This window comes from Sander vitreus, chromosome 1 (genome assembly GCF_031162955.1).
Source record: "Sander vitreus isolate 19-12246 chromosome 1, sanVit1, whole genome shotgun sequence".
NCBI lineage: Eukaryota > Metazoa > Chordata > Actinopteri > Perciformes > Percidae > Sander > Sander vitreus.
In genome coordinates, this window is record NC_135855.1 from 6959824 (window position 1) to 6978266 (window position 18443).

Consider the following 18443-nt stretch of genomic DNA (forward strand, 5'->3'; position numbering starts at 1 on the left):
TATTATTCATAAATTGAATTCAACAGTTAAAGGGTAATTTCGTTATTTGAAAACACCCAAAGTTCACCTTTAAGACAATAGCATTTAACTTGCTAGGTTATTGGAATTATAGGTATTTGTCCATATGTGGAAACCTACATGGTAGTAGTTCCACCCCTCCGGAGCAGCTGAGAACCCCTTGTCTGCAGACACTGTGAGAACAGGTATAAGAGGAAATGAGAAAAATAGTTAATGTCATCAGCTACAGTAGCATCCTGAATGTTATCTAAATGTTAATAACATACTGTGATTGATGTACAGTATACTAGCTACAATGTCCTCTAGCTTGCCCTTTGACTGTCCCCTTTTTATTATTATTCTTTTTTCTTCTTCTCAGTGATACAATGCCAGTTCTATTGGTACGTTCACATCATGTTGGCAGAATTGGTAGAATGGAAAACAAATTTCCTGTTATCCCAGCGTGAGTGTTCACACATCCAGTGTTATGTTGTGTGTATTAACTGCTGTCTTTTATTCTCTGCTGGCTGTAAAACAAATTGCACCCAACTGGGAAAATAAAGTTTACTTAACTTAATTTAAGTTGTAGTTGTAGTCACACCAAATAAATAAAAACTCAAGCTAAGTTACCTTTTTTTTTTTTTTTTAATCATGTTACATATTTGCAATAACAACTAATACACACATAGCACCTTTACAGTTAGCTAAATTGACTGCATTAGTGTTAAGATTGGATTTTATTTAGATGCAATTGAAAGCCATGGAGGCTTTGCAACACGCTTTGCTTCTGGTTTGTTGACACTTCTGTGATCCTCTGTTCGATGGATCGCCATTTTTTTTTCTTTTTTTTCCTGAAAACTATTATAACATTTAATATAGACATTTGTGTTCCCCTCAGGATGAATTTCTGTTCATTCTGTCAATTTCTGTTCTCTTAACATTTGCATCTCAAAAATACTTACAGAGCTGCTAATGTTAGCTTGTTTCCATTACTATGACTTTTCCCGAAATAATTCTCCCTATTGTCTACCAAGTACATTAGGTTTACTTTCCTCCATTTTATCTGAGTGTCTGAATTCAATGTGTATACCTTTATTGTATGCCCTGTAGGCTATTACCCTAAAATGGAACACAATATCCTGTCCATATTCTTGATTACCGGCTCACTAAAAAGTAAAGTGTTGGGTGTTTATAAGCTGACCGCTAAATGCCCAACTCCTGACATGATTACACTCTGTGCAGTAGTAGTAGTAATAGTAGTAGTAGTTGTGTATGTACCATGTGAAGCCATCTTTGCTGACAACCTGTCCAGGAGGAATAATGTTGTCTTTATCGTAGCAGGCACAGCTTTCGCTGGACACACACTGCCCTGCCTCGTTCATGTAGGTTCCCTCGGCACAGCCACAGCCGTCCACTGTGGTGAAGTTGGTCTGGCAGGAGTAGTCAGCCTGGCTGAGAGAACGGCAGGTACGACTGCAACAAGTCATGTTATAGTCATACACTGTCTCTGCTGGACACGATGTACTGAATTTGCCTAGTAGGAGAGATAAGATTAATATGAGAATTAGTATGAGAATCTGCTAGATGAATCAGATTTTTCATGCAGGCATATGATTAACATTGCTCGATTTCTCACTATCTTGGCACTCCACCTTAACTGGCTCCCAATTAAGTCCTGCATCACATATAAAATCGTTCTTCTCACCTACAAATCCCACCATGCCCGGGCCCCACAGTACTTCTCCGACCTCCTCCATCCATACACCCCACCCCGAAACCTGCGGTCCTCAGACGCTGGCCTGCTCTCCTTCGGAGACAGAGCCTTTAGTGTTGCGACCCCATCCCTCTGGAACACCCTCCCTGCAGATATCCGAAATGCTACATCCCTGGACATATTTTTTTTTTTAAAAACTCCTGAAACACCACCTGTTTACCACAGCCTACAACCTCTAATTCGGTGTCCTTGGGTTTCTTGAAAGGCGCTATATGAATAAAAGTTATTATTACCAAGGGGGGTCTGGGGGCATGCCCAAGGGGTTGATTTGTATCACATTTACAGCTATATATACTATACATAGTATATATACACAATTTGTATGCCATTTGATAATAGAATGTCTAAAAGCTGTACATCATTTGGGAAAAACATGATAGTTGTCAAGGAAAAGATTCATCCTGTAGAGCCTTCATCCAAGTTTTGTATCTCATTGTTCTCCAACTATCTTCATCATTTTAAAACAAGAATACAACTACTATTGAGGATGACTTATTTTTACTCCTGACACCTAAAAAGAGGCTAAACCTGTCTGATGTTACTATTAGAACAGTTGAAGGTATTTTAAAAACCTTTAAGATTTGGGGCTTTTGAGGAATGATTTGGGCCCCGCTCATTTAAACACACAGTGTTTAACTCACCACAGATGGTCGCCCTCCAGCCGGTGAGCTGGATTCCTGCAGCTGCACAGGCATAGACATAGGAGGAGACTGCAGCACACATACAGTCCTCACTTATCTCACAGTTACAGCTGTCATACATGCAGTTCTGTGAGGAGACACAGTGGGCATGGACACATTATTAAGGGGTCAATAGTTTAGATTATTGTCATTGCAAGTTCGTGTATGCAGACTTACATCTTTGTAAATGTTGGGGCTAATGACAGAGTGGCAAGGAGCAAACACTCCCTTGGGATCCGCTAGTTTAGAGCACCAGTACTTGGCATAACTCTCTGAAACACAGAAACATACAGAAATAAAGCTACTTAACATTATAGGCTCTAAAAATGGCATGGTGAACTTTACCACTTTGGAGGAAGTGGACTACTTTGGAGGAGAGTCTAGCTGTACCCTGGCTGATACTTTGGCGACAGGGGTGTCCAAAGTGCGTTGTAATGTCGGGGCAGTTGGCTCTAGTTTTCCATGTGTTGGCGAACGCTGCAGCAGTGCCCTCCACCAGCCCACTAATCACCCTGAAGTCATCACTCATTATGTCGTTGAAGTTTCCACACAAACCTGTTGGGTGAGGTGACACACAATCCCACAGATATCCATGTTAACATGTGTATTACATTAAAAATACCCTTATTCTGAATATAACTAGTTGATTATAATTAGTAAATACTGGAGAGGTTTTTCAGATGCTGAAACCAATATGTTGAGCCATACCAGAGGTGGTTCCTTTGAGTGAAGGGTGAGCTGAGATGAAGACCTGCATCATGGGGGACAGTTGGACCATCACTTGAATGCCCACCTTTAGGCTTATGAGGATGTAGAAGGATGATGGACTGAAGGCACTCAGTTCCGCTGCAGCAGTCAGAAGACATTAAAAAAATCAACGCCACAGCAGCTAGTGTACCGAGCTTAAATTCTCTGCATGTTGGATAGTAGCCATTGTCATGTTAATCTTCTCATCTTTATGTGGTGTGAACATCTACTGGATCAATAAACATCTTTAAACATGTACATCAACATTTTTATTCTGCACTTAAGTAAATAGATTAGGGATGTAACTAGTGACCCTGAGGGTTTTTTTTTGTTAAAAAACGGATTTTCAGCATGCTGTGTGTCTTCTGTAATATCATTTGAAGTAACTCACATGTAAACAGTGGAAGCTGAGAAAGAATCTGGTTCACATAGACCTGCCCGGATGCCTGAATTTTAACAACCTGACAGTGTGTGGAAAGACACATTTTAGGTCATATCAAACAGGAGTCCAACAGTGTTTCCAAATAATTCTTAGATTTTGTTTAATCCCTGTTTGATGCACAATTTTGGTGAGGGTTGCACAACTTTGTTATTAGTGCATCGGTGCATGTGTCTGGAGCTTACCACAGAATTGCTGTATAAACCCAGAGTTACAGCTCTGAGGCAGGTCCTACTGTCAGCCAGACCGCACTTCACCAGATCCACCAGCACAGTGTATAAGGAGCCATTATCGTGCTGCAACACACATTGGGGCAAAACTTGAATTTCAATTATTCAAAGAAAATTGGTGACAGTAAATGACAGTCTGTCATTATCTGTACAGATGGTTTATCAATCCATGCTTCTGGTATTCAATGGTATAACTCTGTTGCGTACATGTATGTGGTGATATACTAGCAGGGTTGCAGATATGTATTACCTTAGCCAGCACGTAGGAGCAGTCCCCATGGAAGGTGTAGACTTTTCCATCGAAGGTGTTAATGTGGGCTCCTCCCTTCACAGAGCAGGTTCCTGGACAGTTCTCCTCCGTACACGTCCACTGGCCACTCTCACAAACACTGTGAGCACACACACACACACACACACACACACACACACACACACACACGCACACACACACACACACACACACACACACACACACACACACATGCCAGGAATTTTAAAAAAAATCAGCAGCGGCAGTGTAATCAGTGTAATAATTGATCTGGTGAAAATTACATTACTACAGTGATTTCACCATGGTTATGCTACAATGCTTTAAATCAACCTTTTTTTATCATAGCTCATTGCATCACTTCAGAACAGGTGTATGCAGGAGAAAGGAAGATTAAATAGGCAGATTAGGCTGGATGTAATAAGAGAGAACACAGCATCTGTATCAACTGTCCATGATGCATAGTCAATGACGCATACTCAATGGGCAATCTGTCACATGTTTGAAGCATGTTTCATGCAAACATTATACTAACAGCAGAGGAACATTATTGACATTGTCTCACTCCTCTCCTCTCAATGGTAACAATAAAGATACTTATGTAACAGCAAATACTCCAATCAGCATGGGCCATCGCGCGCTTGCGCTTGCATTGCGTGCTTGCGCGTGCCTAGCAGGCCCAGCATGTATACTCTGCTGGTAGTTGCCATGGTAACTTTAGTAGCTTAGTCTCAGAGAATGAGACGTCATGACCCAATCGGGCTGTGAAACATTGGCGTGAGTGTTGGTGTTGCCAAAGGTCTCCGTTTGCGGCCTTTGTTTGTTTTTTAAACCAAAACGTAGCAATGTAAATGTAGCCTCAAGTGAACATCTGAACTCTTGTTCCGTTGTATTTATTTGTACACCCAAGTTTTCATCTTACCATGATCCACAAGTGTAAGAGTAGGACTCTCCTGACATGTAGACGTTGTTGTTGTGCAGACATGGACACTGATCCACTGTAATACAGCCGGTGTTACTGATATCATCAAAGACCGTTCCTGAAAGGGAGAGGAGAGACAATAACCATTACTGTCAGATTTTATGTCTCCGAATGAGACATGATTGAGACAGTATATGCTTGCATATAACGTTTGCGCTGCAGTGTGAAATGTGTGCGGATACCGGCAGGGCAGCGGCAGCCATCACTGTAGTGACTGTCACATGTCTGGCTGGCCTGAGGGGTGGAGCAGCTGTCAGTACATGAACTGCTATACTCCAAGTACTCCATGTTGTATGGACATTTCATATCTGTAGGGACAAACACTTCAATGTTGCTGTACCCGTGACAATCAAAGACAAAATGCAAAACATGAAGCAAACAACAGCACCCTTACAGCAAAACGTTGCATTCCTCCATTGTTGGGGCTGGCCACCTGCATGGATACACTCTCTGGAGTACTCTGAGATGGTTTTGCAGAGGGCAGAGTTGATGTTTTCTTCAGAGTTGCACATATCAGCCATACAGACTTTACTGAAGGATTCCACATCCAGAAGGTTTTGGCAACTACTAAATGAAGCACTGGAGAAGATCTGGTCACAGAATTGCTGAAAAACAAACCAAATCAGTCAATTTGTCATAAATTCCAGTTTGTAGTCTTAACAATCTTTAGATACTTGGATGTAGATGATTTGCAGAGACAATGAGGTGTAGACCAGTGTGAGCTTCAGGGTGGTGTGTGATGAAGTTTGAGGAGCAGAGCATGGTGTGCTAGAGATGTGTGCCAATTTGGATAAAGTATTTCTTATACTTTAAAATCATCATTAAGAGGCTTTGTCTCACACTATAGCCTTCACTCTCACAGTGGTGAAATACAATGTTGTGGGTAAAACTGATTAACCTACAGTTATTTTCAATGCTATCAAACCACCGCAAAATAACAGCTGTAACATGTTTGCATTATAGAAAATGGAAATGTAAAACCTGCCGAAAACCTGCCAAACTTCAAGTCTTAAATAATACTGTGAAATGGTAACATTTTTGTCAGTGTTGGTTGTTTTTTTTCAACCTTGGCATAGATAAGATAGTATAGGGCCCCTCATTCTTCACACATGTGACTTCATGAGATGTTTAATAAAAGTAAAGAGTTACCTTATCGCCACAGCTCAGGACTGGGTTGAGCACAGTCTCCTCACAAGTCTCTGTTGGCCCGTCCACCTTCCAGGTATCAGCATAGTCCATTAGAGACAGCGAAAGTCCTACAGTCAATCACACAACAATGGACATTGTGATTATTCAGCCCAGTATCTTTCAGTTTGTAGGAGATTATTCTGTTCATAACTGTTTAAAAGCTAGGTACCAATTTGTTCTCCGTTTAAACTTACACACGCAGACCGCATATCTCATCAACATTCTCGTATACTGTGCTGCTTGCGCGTGCCTAGCAGGCCCAGCATGTATACTCTGCTGGTAGTTGCCATGGTAACTTTAGTAGCTTAGTCTCAGAGAATGAGACGTCATGACCCAATCGGGCTGTGAAACATTGGCGTGAGTGTTGGTGTTGCCAAAGGTCTCCGTTTGCGGCCTTTGTTTGTTTTTTAAAGCAAAACGTAGCAATGTAAATGTAGCCTCAAGTGAACATCTGAACTCTTGTTCCGTTGTATTTATTTGTACACCCAAGTTTTCATCTTACCATGATCCACAAGTGTAAGAGTAGGACTCTCCTGACATGTAGACGTTGTTGTTGTGCAGACATGGACACTGATCCACTGTAATACAGCCGGTGTTACTGATATCATCAAAGACCGTTCCTGAAAGGGAGAGGAGAGACAATAACCATTACTGTCAGATTTTATGTCTCCGAATGAGACATGATTGAGACAGTATATGCTTGCATATAACGTTTGCGCTGCAGTGTGAAATGTGTGCGGATACCGGCAGGGCAGCGGCAGCCATCACTGTAGTGACTGTCACATGTCTGGCTGGCCTGAGGGGTGGAGCAGCTGTCAGTACATGAACTGCTATACTCCAAGTACTCCATGTTGTATGGACATTTCATATCTGTAGGGACAAACACTTCAATGTTGCTGTACCCGTGACAATCAAAGACAAAATGCAAAACATGAAGCAAACAACAGCACCCTTACAGCAAAACGTTGCATTCCTCCATTGTTGGGGCTGGCCACCTGCATGGATACACTCTCTGGAGTACTCTGAGATGGTTTTGCAGAGGGCAGAGTTGATGTTTTCTTCAGAGTTGCACATATCAGCCATACAGACTTTACTGAAGGATTCCACATCCAGAAGGTTTTGGCAACTACTAAATGAAGCACTGGAGAAGATCTGGTCACAGAATTGCTGAAAAACAAACCAAATCAGTCAATTTGTCATAAATTCCAGTTTGTAGTCTTAACAATCTTTAGATAATTGGATGTAGATGATTTGCAGAGACAATGAGGTGTAGACCAGTGTGAGCTTCAGGGTGGTGTGTGATGAAGTTTGAGGAGCAGAGCATGGTGTGCTAGAGATGTGTGCCAATTTGGATAAAGTATTTCTTATACTTTAAAATCATCATTAAGAGGCTTTGTCTCACACTATAGCCTTCACTCTCACAGTGGTGAAATACAATGTTGTGGGTAAAACTGATTAACCTACAGTTATTTTCAATGCTATCAAACCACCGCAAAATAACAGCTGTAACATGTTTGCATTATAGAAAATGGAAATGTAAAACCTGCCGAAAACCTGCCAAACTTCAAGTCTTAAATAATACTGTGAAATGGTAACATTTTTGTCAGTGTTGGTTGTTTTTTTCAACCTTGGCATAGATAAGATAGTATAGGGCCCCTCATTCTTCACACATGTGACTTCATGAGATGTTTAATAAAAGTAAAGAGTTACCTTATCGCCACAGCTCAGGACTGGGTTGAGCACAGTCTCCTCACAAGTCTCTGTTGGCCCGTCCACCTTCCAGGTATCAGCATAGTCCATTAGAGACAGCGAAAGTCCTACAGTCAATCACACAACAATGGACATTGTGATTATTCAGCCCAGTATCTTTCAGTTTGTAGGAGATTATTCTGTTCATAACTGTTTAAAAGCTAGGTACCAATTTGCAACCTCTCCTCACCGGTGGATAAAAGCCTTGAACTGAGATTGCACTGATTTTAGTTTCTAAAGAGACTGAGTTATTTTTCATTTGAACTTATATTTATCTAGTAAAGGTTGGCTGAGTTTACTAACAGCAACACCCTGCTTCACTCTCTGCTGCACATTCACACCTGTCCTGGGAGATTGCCCAATTCTACCACAGTCTTGTACCGACGGCCACTGTGTTTGCTGTGATAATGCCATTGTCTGTTTTAATTGGAATATGAGGTTCTTTGTTTTGGAAAATAGATGGCTTTGATAATCATTATGAATCTTTTCATTGTCTTTACTTGCAGCCAGCAAATATCGCTCATAAGTCCTCATAATTGTGTTATACATACAGTAGCTAATTCCATATATACAGTGCTGTCATCAGATTCTTCTTTCAAACACAGTGGTCAATTTGACATGGAGGTAATAAGCAAAATGAATGCTGAACTTATAATACATTATGTCCACCACTTATAATAATATATAACCCCTGTTGTAAGTTGTCATGCATGATTAAAACAATTATAAAGAGTTTAATAAAGCCTTATAAATGCATTGTTATGTCTTATAAGGTTACAGTAGACACCATAGAGTGTGCTACCAATCTTTTTTAATGTTTGTGTTTTATTTTTTCACTGCCAATACTTGTTTCAGTGCCAACACAACTTCACTGCCAGTATTTACTTTTTTTTAGTTTGTTTTGTTTTCAATGCATATTTGTTTTCTGATGCCAAAATGTACTCTCCTGTTTTAGCTCCATACAATTGTAGTATTGAGCTGTTGTATAGTTACTAATGAGGGCATTTTAAACATGTATATTATTTATTACATTTGTTTTTGTCATTCTGTTCAAATAAATCTTTCTAGTTCCTCCCACTTGTGGAAGTTTCCACCAGCAGAACTGACTTATTTCATTTGGAATTCTCTATGTATTTCTAAACAATGATTGGCTCTGAATTTAAAGAGGCTAGTCTGTAAGTGTCCACCGATCACAAGAATCAGAAGGGATTTTGATAAAAATAAATCCAATTTGTGAATAGTTGCTAAGCTCTGCAAAATAGCGCTGGGAAGGAACTTGTTTTGGTGGAGCGTGTACTTTCAAAAGTTGTTTTAGTTGTGCGAGAGAAAACTCAGATTGGACAGATAGTCTAGCTAGCTGTCTGGATTTACCCTGCAGAGATCTGGGGAGCAGTTAACCAGAGTCTGCATAAATCCACCGGAGTTTAATTTTCAACACAAAGAAAGCAGAAGGAAACGGACATCGGCGAAAAAGACATGCATCTGGCAGGATTTCCTGCGGCTCCGGAGATATCCCGGAAGTGGAACGTCGTGGATATAGACTAGCGCTGGAGTATGGTCAGGCTACATCGGCTATCCATTCTGGGTTAGGGCACTGTACATCTGTTGGTCCAGACTAATTGCTAAGTGTCTGCTAACATAATATATATATATATATATATATATATATATATATATATATATATATATATATCCCAAAATAAATAATAAACATAAGGTACGTTTTTACTTTGATAATGCCATTGTCTGTTTTAATTGGAATATGAGGTTCTTTGTTTTGGAAAATAGATGGCTTTGATAATCATTATGAATCTTTTCATTGTCTTTACTTGCAGCCAGCAAATATCGCTCATAAGTCCTCATAATTGTGTTATACATACAGTAGCTAATTCCATATATACAGTGCTGTCATCAGATTCTTCTTTCAAACACAGTGGTCAATTTGACATGGAGGTAATAAGCAAAATGAATGCTGAACTTATAATACATTATGTCCACCACTTATAATAATATATAACCCCTGTTGTAAGTTGTCATGCATGATTAAAACAATTATAAAGAGTTTAATAAAGCCTTATAAATGCATTGTTATGTCTTATAAGGTTACAGTAGACACCATAGAGTGTGCTACCAATCTTTTTTAATGTTTGTGTTTTATTTTTCACTGCCAATACTTGTTTCAGTGCCAACACAACTTCACTGCCAGTATTTACTTTTTTTAGTTTGTTTTGTTTTCAATGCATATTTGTTTTCTGATGCCAAAATGTACTCTCCCTGTTTTAGCTCCATACAATTGTAGTATTGAGCTGTTGTATAGTTACTAATGAGGGCATTTTAAACATGTATATTATTTATTACATTTGTTTTTGTCATTCTGTTCAAATAAATCTTTCTAGTTCCTCCCACTTGTGGAAGTTTCCACCAGCAGAACTGACTTATTTCATTTGGAATTCTCTATGTATTTCTAAACAATGATTGGCCTGAATTTAAAGAGGCTAGTCTGTAAGTGTCCACCGATCACAAGAATCAGAAGGGATTTTGATAAAAATAAATCCAATTTGTGAATAGTTGCTAAGCTCTGCAAAATAGCGCTGGGAAGGAACTTGTTTTGGTGGAACGTGTACTTTCAAAAGTTGTTTTAGTTGTGCGAGAGAAAACTCAGATTGGACAGATAGTCTAGCTAGCTGTCTGGATTTACCCTGCAGAGATCTGGGGAGCAGTTAACCAGAGTCTGCATAAATCCACCGGAGTTTAATTTTCAACACAAAGAAAGCAGAAGGAAACGGACATCGGCGAAAAGACATGCATCTGGCAGGATTTCCTGCGGCTCCGGAGATATCCCGGAAGTGGAACGTCGTGGATATAGACTAGCGCTGGAGTAAGGCTACATCGGCTATCCATTCTGGGTTAGGGCACTGTACATCTGTTGGTCCAGACTAATTGCTAAGTGTCTGCTAACTATATATATATATATATATATATATATATATATATATATATATATATATATATATATATATATATCCCAAAATAAATAATAAACATAAGGTACGTTTTTACTTTGATATCAAAGTTTCATATTATTGATCAGTGTAGAACAATCCTAATTATATCAATTGTGAATCATGAAATATCCAAAGAGGAACAGGATGTTTTAAAGCCACTGCCATTGGATGCTGCATGCCTAATATTTAAGTATCTATTCACACATTGAGTACACTGACAAGGATCTTACCATCTTTCATGAAATCATTGGAAACACCGTCAAAGTTTCCACAAAGTCCACATGTCTGGTTCTGGTATTTGTTATGTATTTCAACCTGTGAACACATCCCAAATAAATAGTAGTTATTGGCAAAATCACAAATTAGTAATTTATAATTTATGATTCAATGGATTTTATAAATAAAAATGTGACATACGTCATTCTTTCTATATGATCCACTTGGGAATGAGTAGGTGAGACTCAGGTGCTGTGTGTGAGCTCTGACATGGGTAAACTCTTTCACAGTGTTTGATTTGGGTAATTTTTGTAGGAGAGTAAAGCTTTTCTATTCAAGCTGGTGTATGACTGTCTGCAAATTACACGTTTACTTAAAGTAGTTCCATTTACATTGTGGTTTTCAGGCTTGGACTATTCACGTTGTTTGCTTATCACTCAAGGACATTTCCTGCAAAGTCACCAAGTGACTCACTACTGCTATTCAGTCATATTTGATCAATAAGCTGAGGCTTCTTCCTGTTTCCTCAGTCGTGGAGACTACTTTTATTTTGTGCAGTTTGTCTGCCTCAAATCAGATCTCAGTGAGATTTAAATGCCTAAGGCGGCCATGGACGAACTGATGTTGGTGTTCATATTATCACCTAAACTGTTACAGTATGTGCAGAAACATTTCAGGACATGCACTACGGCAACATAAGACATTTAAGTGCTCGTAGTTATGGCGTACATATACACAGAAACGTATGATTAACAACTAAAAAACCAAAAAAAACATAACCCGGCCACCCAACTCTAAATCTCAGTTACATATTACACCTGAAGCCCGCGGAGGGTAGTTAAAAGTGAATGCCAAGACTCTATTGCTGACTCTTTTGCTCCGTGGACTCTAGCCGTCGACAACTCCAAGTAAACAGTATCCAAATATGTTAAAACCCAAGCTCGAAAAGAGAGTGAATGTGGATGTTTCCAACGTGTGGCAACTAGTTTTTTTGCAGCCATAAGTCCAGCCAGCAGTGCTCTTCTCTTATCCAGTGTCAAACCCAGCCTTGACAAGTCATTCAACAGTTCATAGTTAAAGACTTAGACTTAGACTTCTCTTTATTGATCCTTTTGGGATGACTCCCGCAAGGAAATCAGATAAGAAATTAGAAGTCTAAGAAGTCTAAAAGGAGTGTTCGATTAAATTACACCAGGCCCTGTGGAGTCGATACCTCCACCCTAAATGGATCAGCTCCAACTCTATATTTAGAGACTGCAGGTATCAGTGGCAATAATGTTCACCTTTTGTCAGACTAAAAAGAGTGAACTGCTCACCACTAATACCTTTATCAAATTATTCAGCTGGTTTGCGAACAACTGTGACGGTGGTTAATAATTTTTTGAGCTGATGGGACTAAACTTCACTGGCTGTTTTCATCATACTTCTGTGGCATATGAGAGGGTGTGCTACATACATCCAGGGAGTCGTCCAGGTTCCAGATAACTCTAATTCCCAGCTTAGCTTCGACAGAGAGACTAGATGTGGTCCCCTTGATAATCAACCCGAGTGTGACAAATGGCAAAGACACCCTGCAGTAAACACAGAGAGTTAGTTTGAAAATAAAACAGAAGCTGACACAGGAAGTCTTTTTCTAGCATTCAGTTGATTTATCAAAGCTTTGTTTTGGAACATTCATGTTAACCTTAAGCGATAATGATAATATGACAAACCAATAACACAAAATCTACAAATAAGTAAAGCTGTTCATTGGAATGGATAACATTCATTAAAGCCTATGTGAGACAAATGTAACTGGTGCTTTTCGATTGGAATCATTTTGTGACCAGAATTATTTAAATGATGCTGTTATCACATACGGAAACAAATCTACACATAGTGGCTTTAAGTAAAGATGCATCCACAAGCTGTTCATACTGTTGATTCAAGAATCTAAAACACTGTGGAAAGCCTTTACATACGGTTTGTAGTAATAAAGAGATAATTAGCCTTTTTTTTTTTTAAAGCTTTCAATCATATCTCACACTCTATCCCAGCGAATGGAGTTTGTGGATGGAGATAGGAGATAGCGATATATCACCTTTATTTATTCAGGGAGGGCCAATTGAGAGCAAGCTCTCATTTCCAATGACACCCTGATTACATGCCATAGAAAATTACAATACATTTAAAATTACTGAACATAGCAATTAATATTTAATATACATTTGCAGATAACTATCTCCACGACAGCTGAGCACCCTCCGTCTACTGAGGGAGACCAAGAGATGTGGTTGAAAGCTCCAGAAAAAGCTAGTCAATGTTTTTTTTTTGTCAAATTATAGTTTTTTTAAGCTCAACCTCATATTTCAATACTGTAATGCTGAATGTGAATATTTGATTAGAGTAAAATTCCCAACATGTTAAACAGAGTCTCAAAGTGTTACGTGCTGTTACATGGAATATATGAGGTATAATGTCTCAGGGATAGGCCTAAATGTATATGACTGGTCTGGACTGAACTTACGTCTGGCCATTGACAATCACTGAGCTGTTGGAGAGCTCCACCACAGAACTATCCAGCTTCATGATGATGTTGCTAATGGTGGGGATGTTGTTGACTTTCTTGCGCCTCATCTGGATGTTAAAAATTTCGAAGCTGTTCTTACACTGGGAGGCCACAACATGGTTACAGGTGGAGGGCAGGTGGAAGAAATTTCCATCAAAGGTCTTCCAGTGATAGTGTCCCCAAGTTGTGCACACTTGGCCGATGTGATCGACATTAGCTGCAACAACATTAACATATTAAAACATATTTTTAACGGACAAAAGTTATTCAAAAATCATTGTCATTTCAATCAATGTGCATTTGCACAGTTACCTGAACCCAGGCTCAGTGTCTGTAGAGATGGAATGATGGTTACTGTATTAAAGAGAAGAAATAATCATTTTTTTATGTAGAAATGTTTCCCACAGATATTCTGTATCAGCTTATTCCGACACTTAACTGAAGCTTTATAGTGAGTGACCAGGGCCACCCCATTATCCTAAACTATGATTGGTGGGACCTTAGTTGGAACCAACTGTTTGATATTATTTGAATACTTATGTCGGTATGATATGCAGCCCCCTCACTCTGACATCTCTCCATAGGTCCTGAGCATGTGTGTGTATTTCAGGCCTGAGTGTAATGTGTGTAACTAACAACAGAGTAAAAATGTTTTAATTTCCTTTGCGGGATTAATAATGTTTAATGTTAAAGCGTGTGTATTTTAGGAGCAATAGGACTTCGGAACGGTTAGCTTTGGTTTTTCGGGGTAACAGGCTGTTGGACTAAATTGCTTACTTTCCATTGACAAGTTTTTTGGCCTCTGGAATATTGGACTGTTGGACAAATGGACAGTCCCCCCAATCACGACAGAACAAAATGCCCATACAAATGTAATATAAAGCTTCCATACATAGCGTCCATAATAGTGGACCGTTAGGAATGTTACGTAAGGAAAGTTAACTCAAGGTCAACGTAAACTTTTGATATGACACGGGACACGAACAGCAGTCTCCTGTGCTTGTTTGACCCATCCATCCACCCTGACCTCCTCCCATGTCACCTTTCTTGCTCTTCATACTACACCAGTTGCTCTGACCGTCTAATAATGATGAGGATGGGCGTGGAATTAGTTGCCTTTAGCATCTTATACAGATGCTTATACAGATGCATTTTATACAGATGCTAAAGGATGCCTCGGTGAGTCGGCATCAGAAGTCGAGGACCACTGATCAAGTGTTGGTATTTGACGAGTTGGGAGTGAGAACAGGTTGACCAAAGACAATTCAATAAAATGGACTGTTGTAGATATACAACTTGGAACTTATATTCATATAATCAGAATCTTCGGAGATGTCTTGTATAGGTTTAAATAATACTTGTCGTATTGCAACGGTAACAGATGATTGGCGACTTCTAAGCTGCTTTAAGCTTTGAATTCAAGTTTAGAAGTCAGAGTATGTGAATTATACAAAACAATATCTTTCTTATGATATTTTACAAAAAAATACAAAGAAAAACTGCAAGTTTTCAAAACAAAATATTAAGGATACACCGAAATTAACTTCTGTTAACTACATCCAGTACATCCTTTCTATGACCTGTTCCAATCATCTTGTACTGAATCCAATAAGTGCAAAGCTGTAAGAATGTTTCAGGTCATCATCACTCACCAGTCTGAGGGAGTGTTTTGACCAGCAGCACCAGGTAGATGAGCCATAATGTGGACTGGAGTCCTGTGGTTCCCATGTTTGTTTGGTCCTGAGGACTGACCCGCTATGAGAGCACTCACCTGGAAGAATCCCTTTATAACCAGTGAAGGTGGAGCCAAGAGAGAGAGAGAGAGAGAGAGAGAGAGAGAGAGAGAGAGTGTGTGTAAGGCATTTACATATTGAATAAATACCTGCACACAAGGTTACTATTTGAACATGTAACATGCCATCACCTCCATCATTGCACCGACCGGCTTGTTCACCTTACAGGCAGGGGTGTTGGACTGGGGGGCAAAAGGGGGCCTGAGTATACAGGGGCTCATGTGAGGAGGGCCCACAAAGATGCTAGAATGAATAGCTGTAGATGCGGGGAGGGCCTATAGAGAATGACTATGTACGGACCAGGGTCCAGAATTGTGCGCTACGCCCCTGCCTACAGGCCTTTAATGAACTACAGAACCAACAGGAGGCTTTGATTATTAATACAAACACCTCTGGCAGCAGACAACACACATATATAAAATGACAACCGGATTTTTTTTTTTCAAATCATATTAAAAGTTTGCCCCAAAAAGCAGATTCCCTCCGAAAATTCAATTCCAAAAAAGATCAATAAAATTATGGCAGCATTTAAATCAAGCTGACAAAAATACAATGCTATTCTGAGCACCAGGACATTGCAACAGTATTACATTGTGTGTACATGTCCCAAATACAATGACAGTATACAGAAGATTCAGAAATTTGAAAATATTATTATAAATAATATACTGTGACATAATCTGCTGAAAGTCCAAAACTATTTCCAAACTTGCTTCAGTTAGAATGCTGAGTATCAAGCATATGGTGGAGTGGGAACGTGCTGTTGACCATCCTGTTGCTGTCCTTCACTGATCAAGGTGACTCACTGTAGCCTTGGACTAACCTAGTCATCTGCTAATTGGAAGGTCGATGGTTGCTCCCGATGCTGTGTCTGATGAGCAGGTGGCAGCCAGTGTATGAACGTGTGTGAATGGTGAATGATGCCTGTACTGTGTAAAGCGCTTTGAGTAGTTGTTAAGACTGTAAGTTCATTAAAAAAACCATTTTCACCAGCTGTAGCTGTCGTAATCCCTCCCAGAATCAAACAGGGGCCCACATCTTGCTACTTTATCCATCCAAAAGGCTTTTAAAGCCTTCCCATTACTGTTTTTCTTGCCATCTTGCCAAGTGCCTTCATACCAATTTCCATTCCCCCCAATGATGGTTCAGCAGACTCCGACCACCACTGTGCTCACTAACAAAATGAAGAAGTAAAATACTTGAAAGGTCAACTGCCAAGTGACTTTCTTTTTACTATATTGAAGCTCTGATGCAGTGCTTTGAACATCATTGCTACGGTATATTGAAACAAGCCTTGGGCTCTGGTATTAACAGGGTCTCAGATGAATCCCCAACAGCCTGACATCATGATGTCATGTTGAAATTGTTTGTTGACACTTTCTATTATTAAAATAATGTGTAGGATTGTGGGACAGAGGTGGAATGCTTTCTATTTTACATTTATCTTATTCAAGTTTGAGATCAAAAGACATGACTGAACTATTTGGGCACAGGGTGAGCCACGGCCTCATCATCACTCACCAGTCTGAGGGAGTGTTTGACCAGCAGCACCAGGTAGATGAGCCATAATGTGGACTGGAGTCCTGTGGTTCCCATGTTTGTTTGGTCCTGAGGACTGACCCGCTATGAGAGCACTCACCTGGAAGAATCCTTTATAACCCGAGTGAAGGTGGAGCAGAGAGAGAGAGAGAGAGAGAGAGAGAGAGAGAGAGAGAGAGAGAGTGTGTGTAAGGCATTTACATATTGAATAAATACCTGCACACAAGGTTACTATTTGAACATGTAACATGCCATCACCTCCATCATTGCACCGACCGGCTTGTTCACCTTACAGGCAGGGGTGTTGGACTGGGGGGCAAAAGGGGGCCTGAGTATACAGGGGCTCATGTGAGGAGGGCCCACAAAGATGCTAGAATGAATAGCTGTAGATGCGGGGAGGGCCTATAGAGAATGACTATGTACGGACCAGGGTCCAGAATTGTGCGCTACGCCCCTGCCTACAGGCCTTTAATGAACTACAGAACCAACAGGAGGCTTTGATTTTTTTTTTTTATTAATACAAACACCTCTGGCAGCAGACAACACACATATATAAAATGACAACCGGATTTTTTTTTTTCAAATCATATTAAAAGTTTGCCCCAAAAAGCAGATTCCCTCCGAAAATTCAATTCCAAAAAAGATCAATAAAATTATGGCAGCATTTAAATCAAGCTGACAAAAATACAATGCTATTCTGAGCACCAGGACATTGCAACAGTATTACATTGTGTGTACATGTCCCAAATACAATGACAGTATACAGAAGATTCAGAAATTTGAAAATATTATTATAAATAATATACTGTGACATAATCTGCTGAAAGTCCAAAACTATTTCCAAACTTGCTTCAGTTAGAATGCTGAGTATCAAGCATATGGTGGAGTGGGAACGTGCTGTTGACCATCCTGTTGCTGTCCTTCACTGATCAAGGTGACTCACTGTAGCCTTGGACTAACCTAGTCATCTGCTAATTGGAAGGTCGATGGTTGCTCCCGATGCTGTGTCTGATGAGCAGGTGGCAGCCAGTGTATGAACGTGTGTGAATGGTGAATGATGCCTGTACTGTGTAAAGCGCTTTGAGTAGTTGTTAAGACTGTAAAGTTCATTAAAAAACCATTTTCACCAGCTGTAGCTGTCGTAATCCCTCCCAGAATCAAACAGGGGCCCACATCTTGCTACTTTATCCATCCAAAAGGCTTTTAAAGCCTTCCCATTACTGTTTTTCTTGCCATCTTGCCAAGTGCCTTCATACCAATTTCCATTCCCCCCAATGATGGTTCAGCA

General features: G+C 39.9%; 1 protein-coding gene across 1 annotated transcript in view; it reads right to left on the reverse strand.

Annotated features, from left to right (window-relative positions):
• LOC144521553 (mucin-5B-like) overlaps positions 1-15551 on the reverse strand; it is a 64486-nt gene extending 48935 nt beyond the window's left edge. Inside the window, 18 exon segments of the mRNA XM_078256111.1 lie at positions 139-191; positions 1276-1531; positions 2413-2539; positions 2629-2723; positions 2842-3006; positions 3160-3297; positions 3590-3659; positions 3823-3933; positions 4118-4256; positions 6808-6925; positions 7050-7175; positions 7262-7472; positions 8016-8122; positions 11290-11374; positions 12732-12846; positions 13782-14040; positions 14136-14177; positions 15476-15551. Coding sequence (XP_078112237.1) covers positions 139-191; positions 1276-1531; positions 2413-2539; positions 2629-2723; positions 2842-3006; positions 3160-3297; positions 3590-3659; positions 3823-3933; positions 4118-4256; positions 6808-6925; positions 7050-7175; positions 7262-7472; positions 8016-8122; positions 11290-11374; positions 12732-12846; positions 13782-14040; positions 14136-14177; positions 15476-15551 — 2293 coding nt within the window.
• Positions 15552-18443: the final 2892 nt, after the last annotated feature.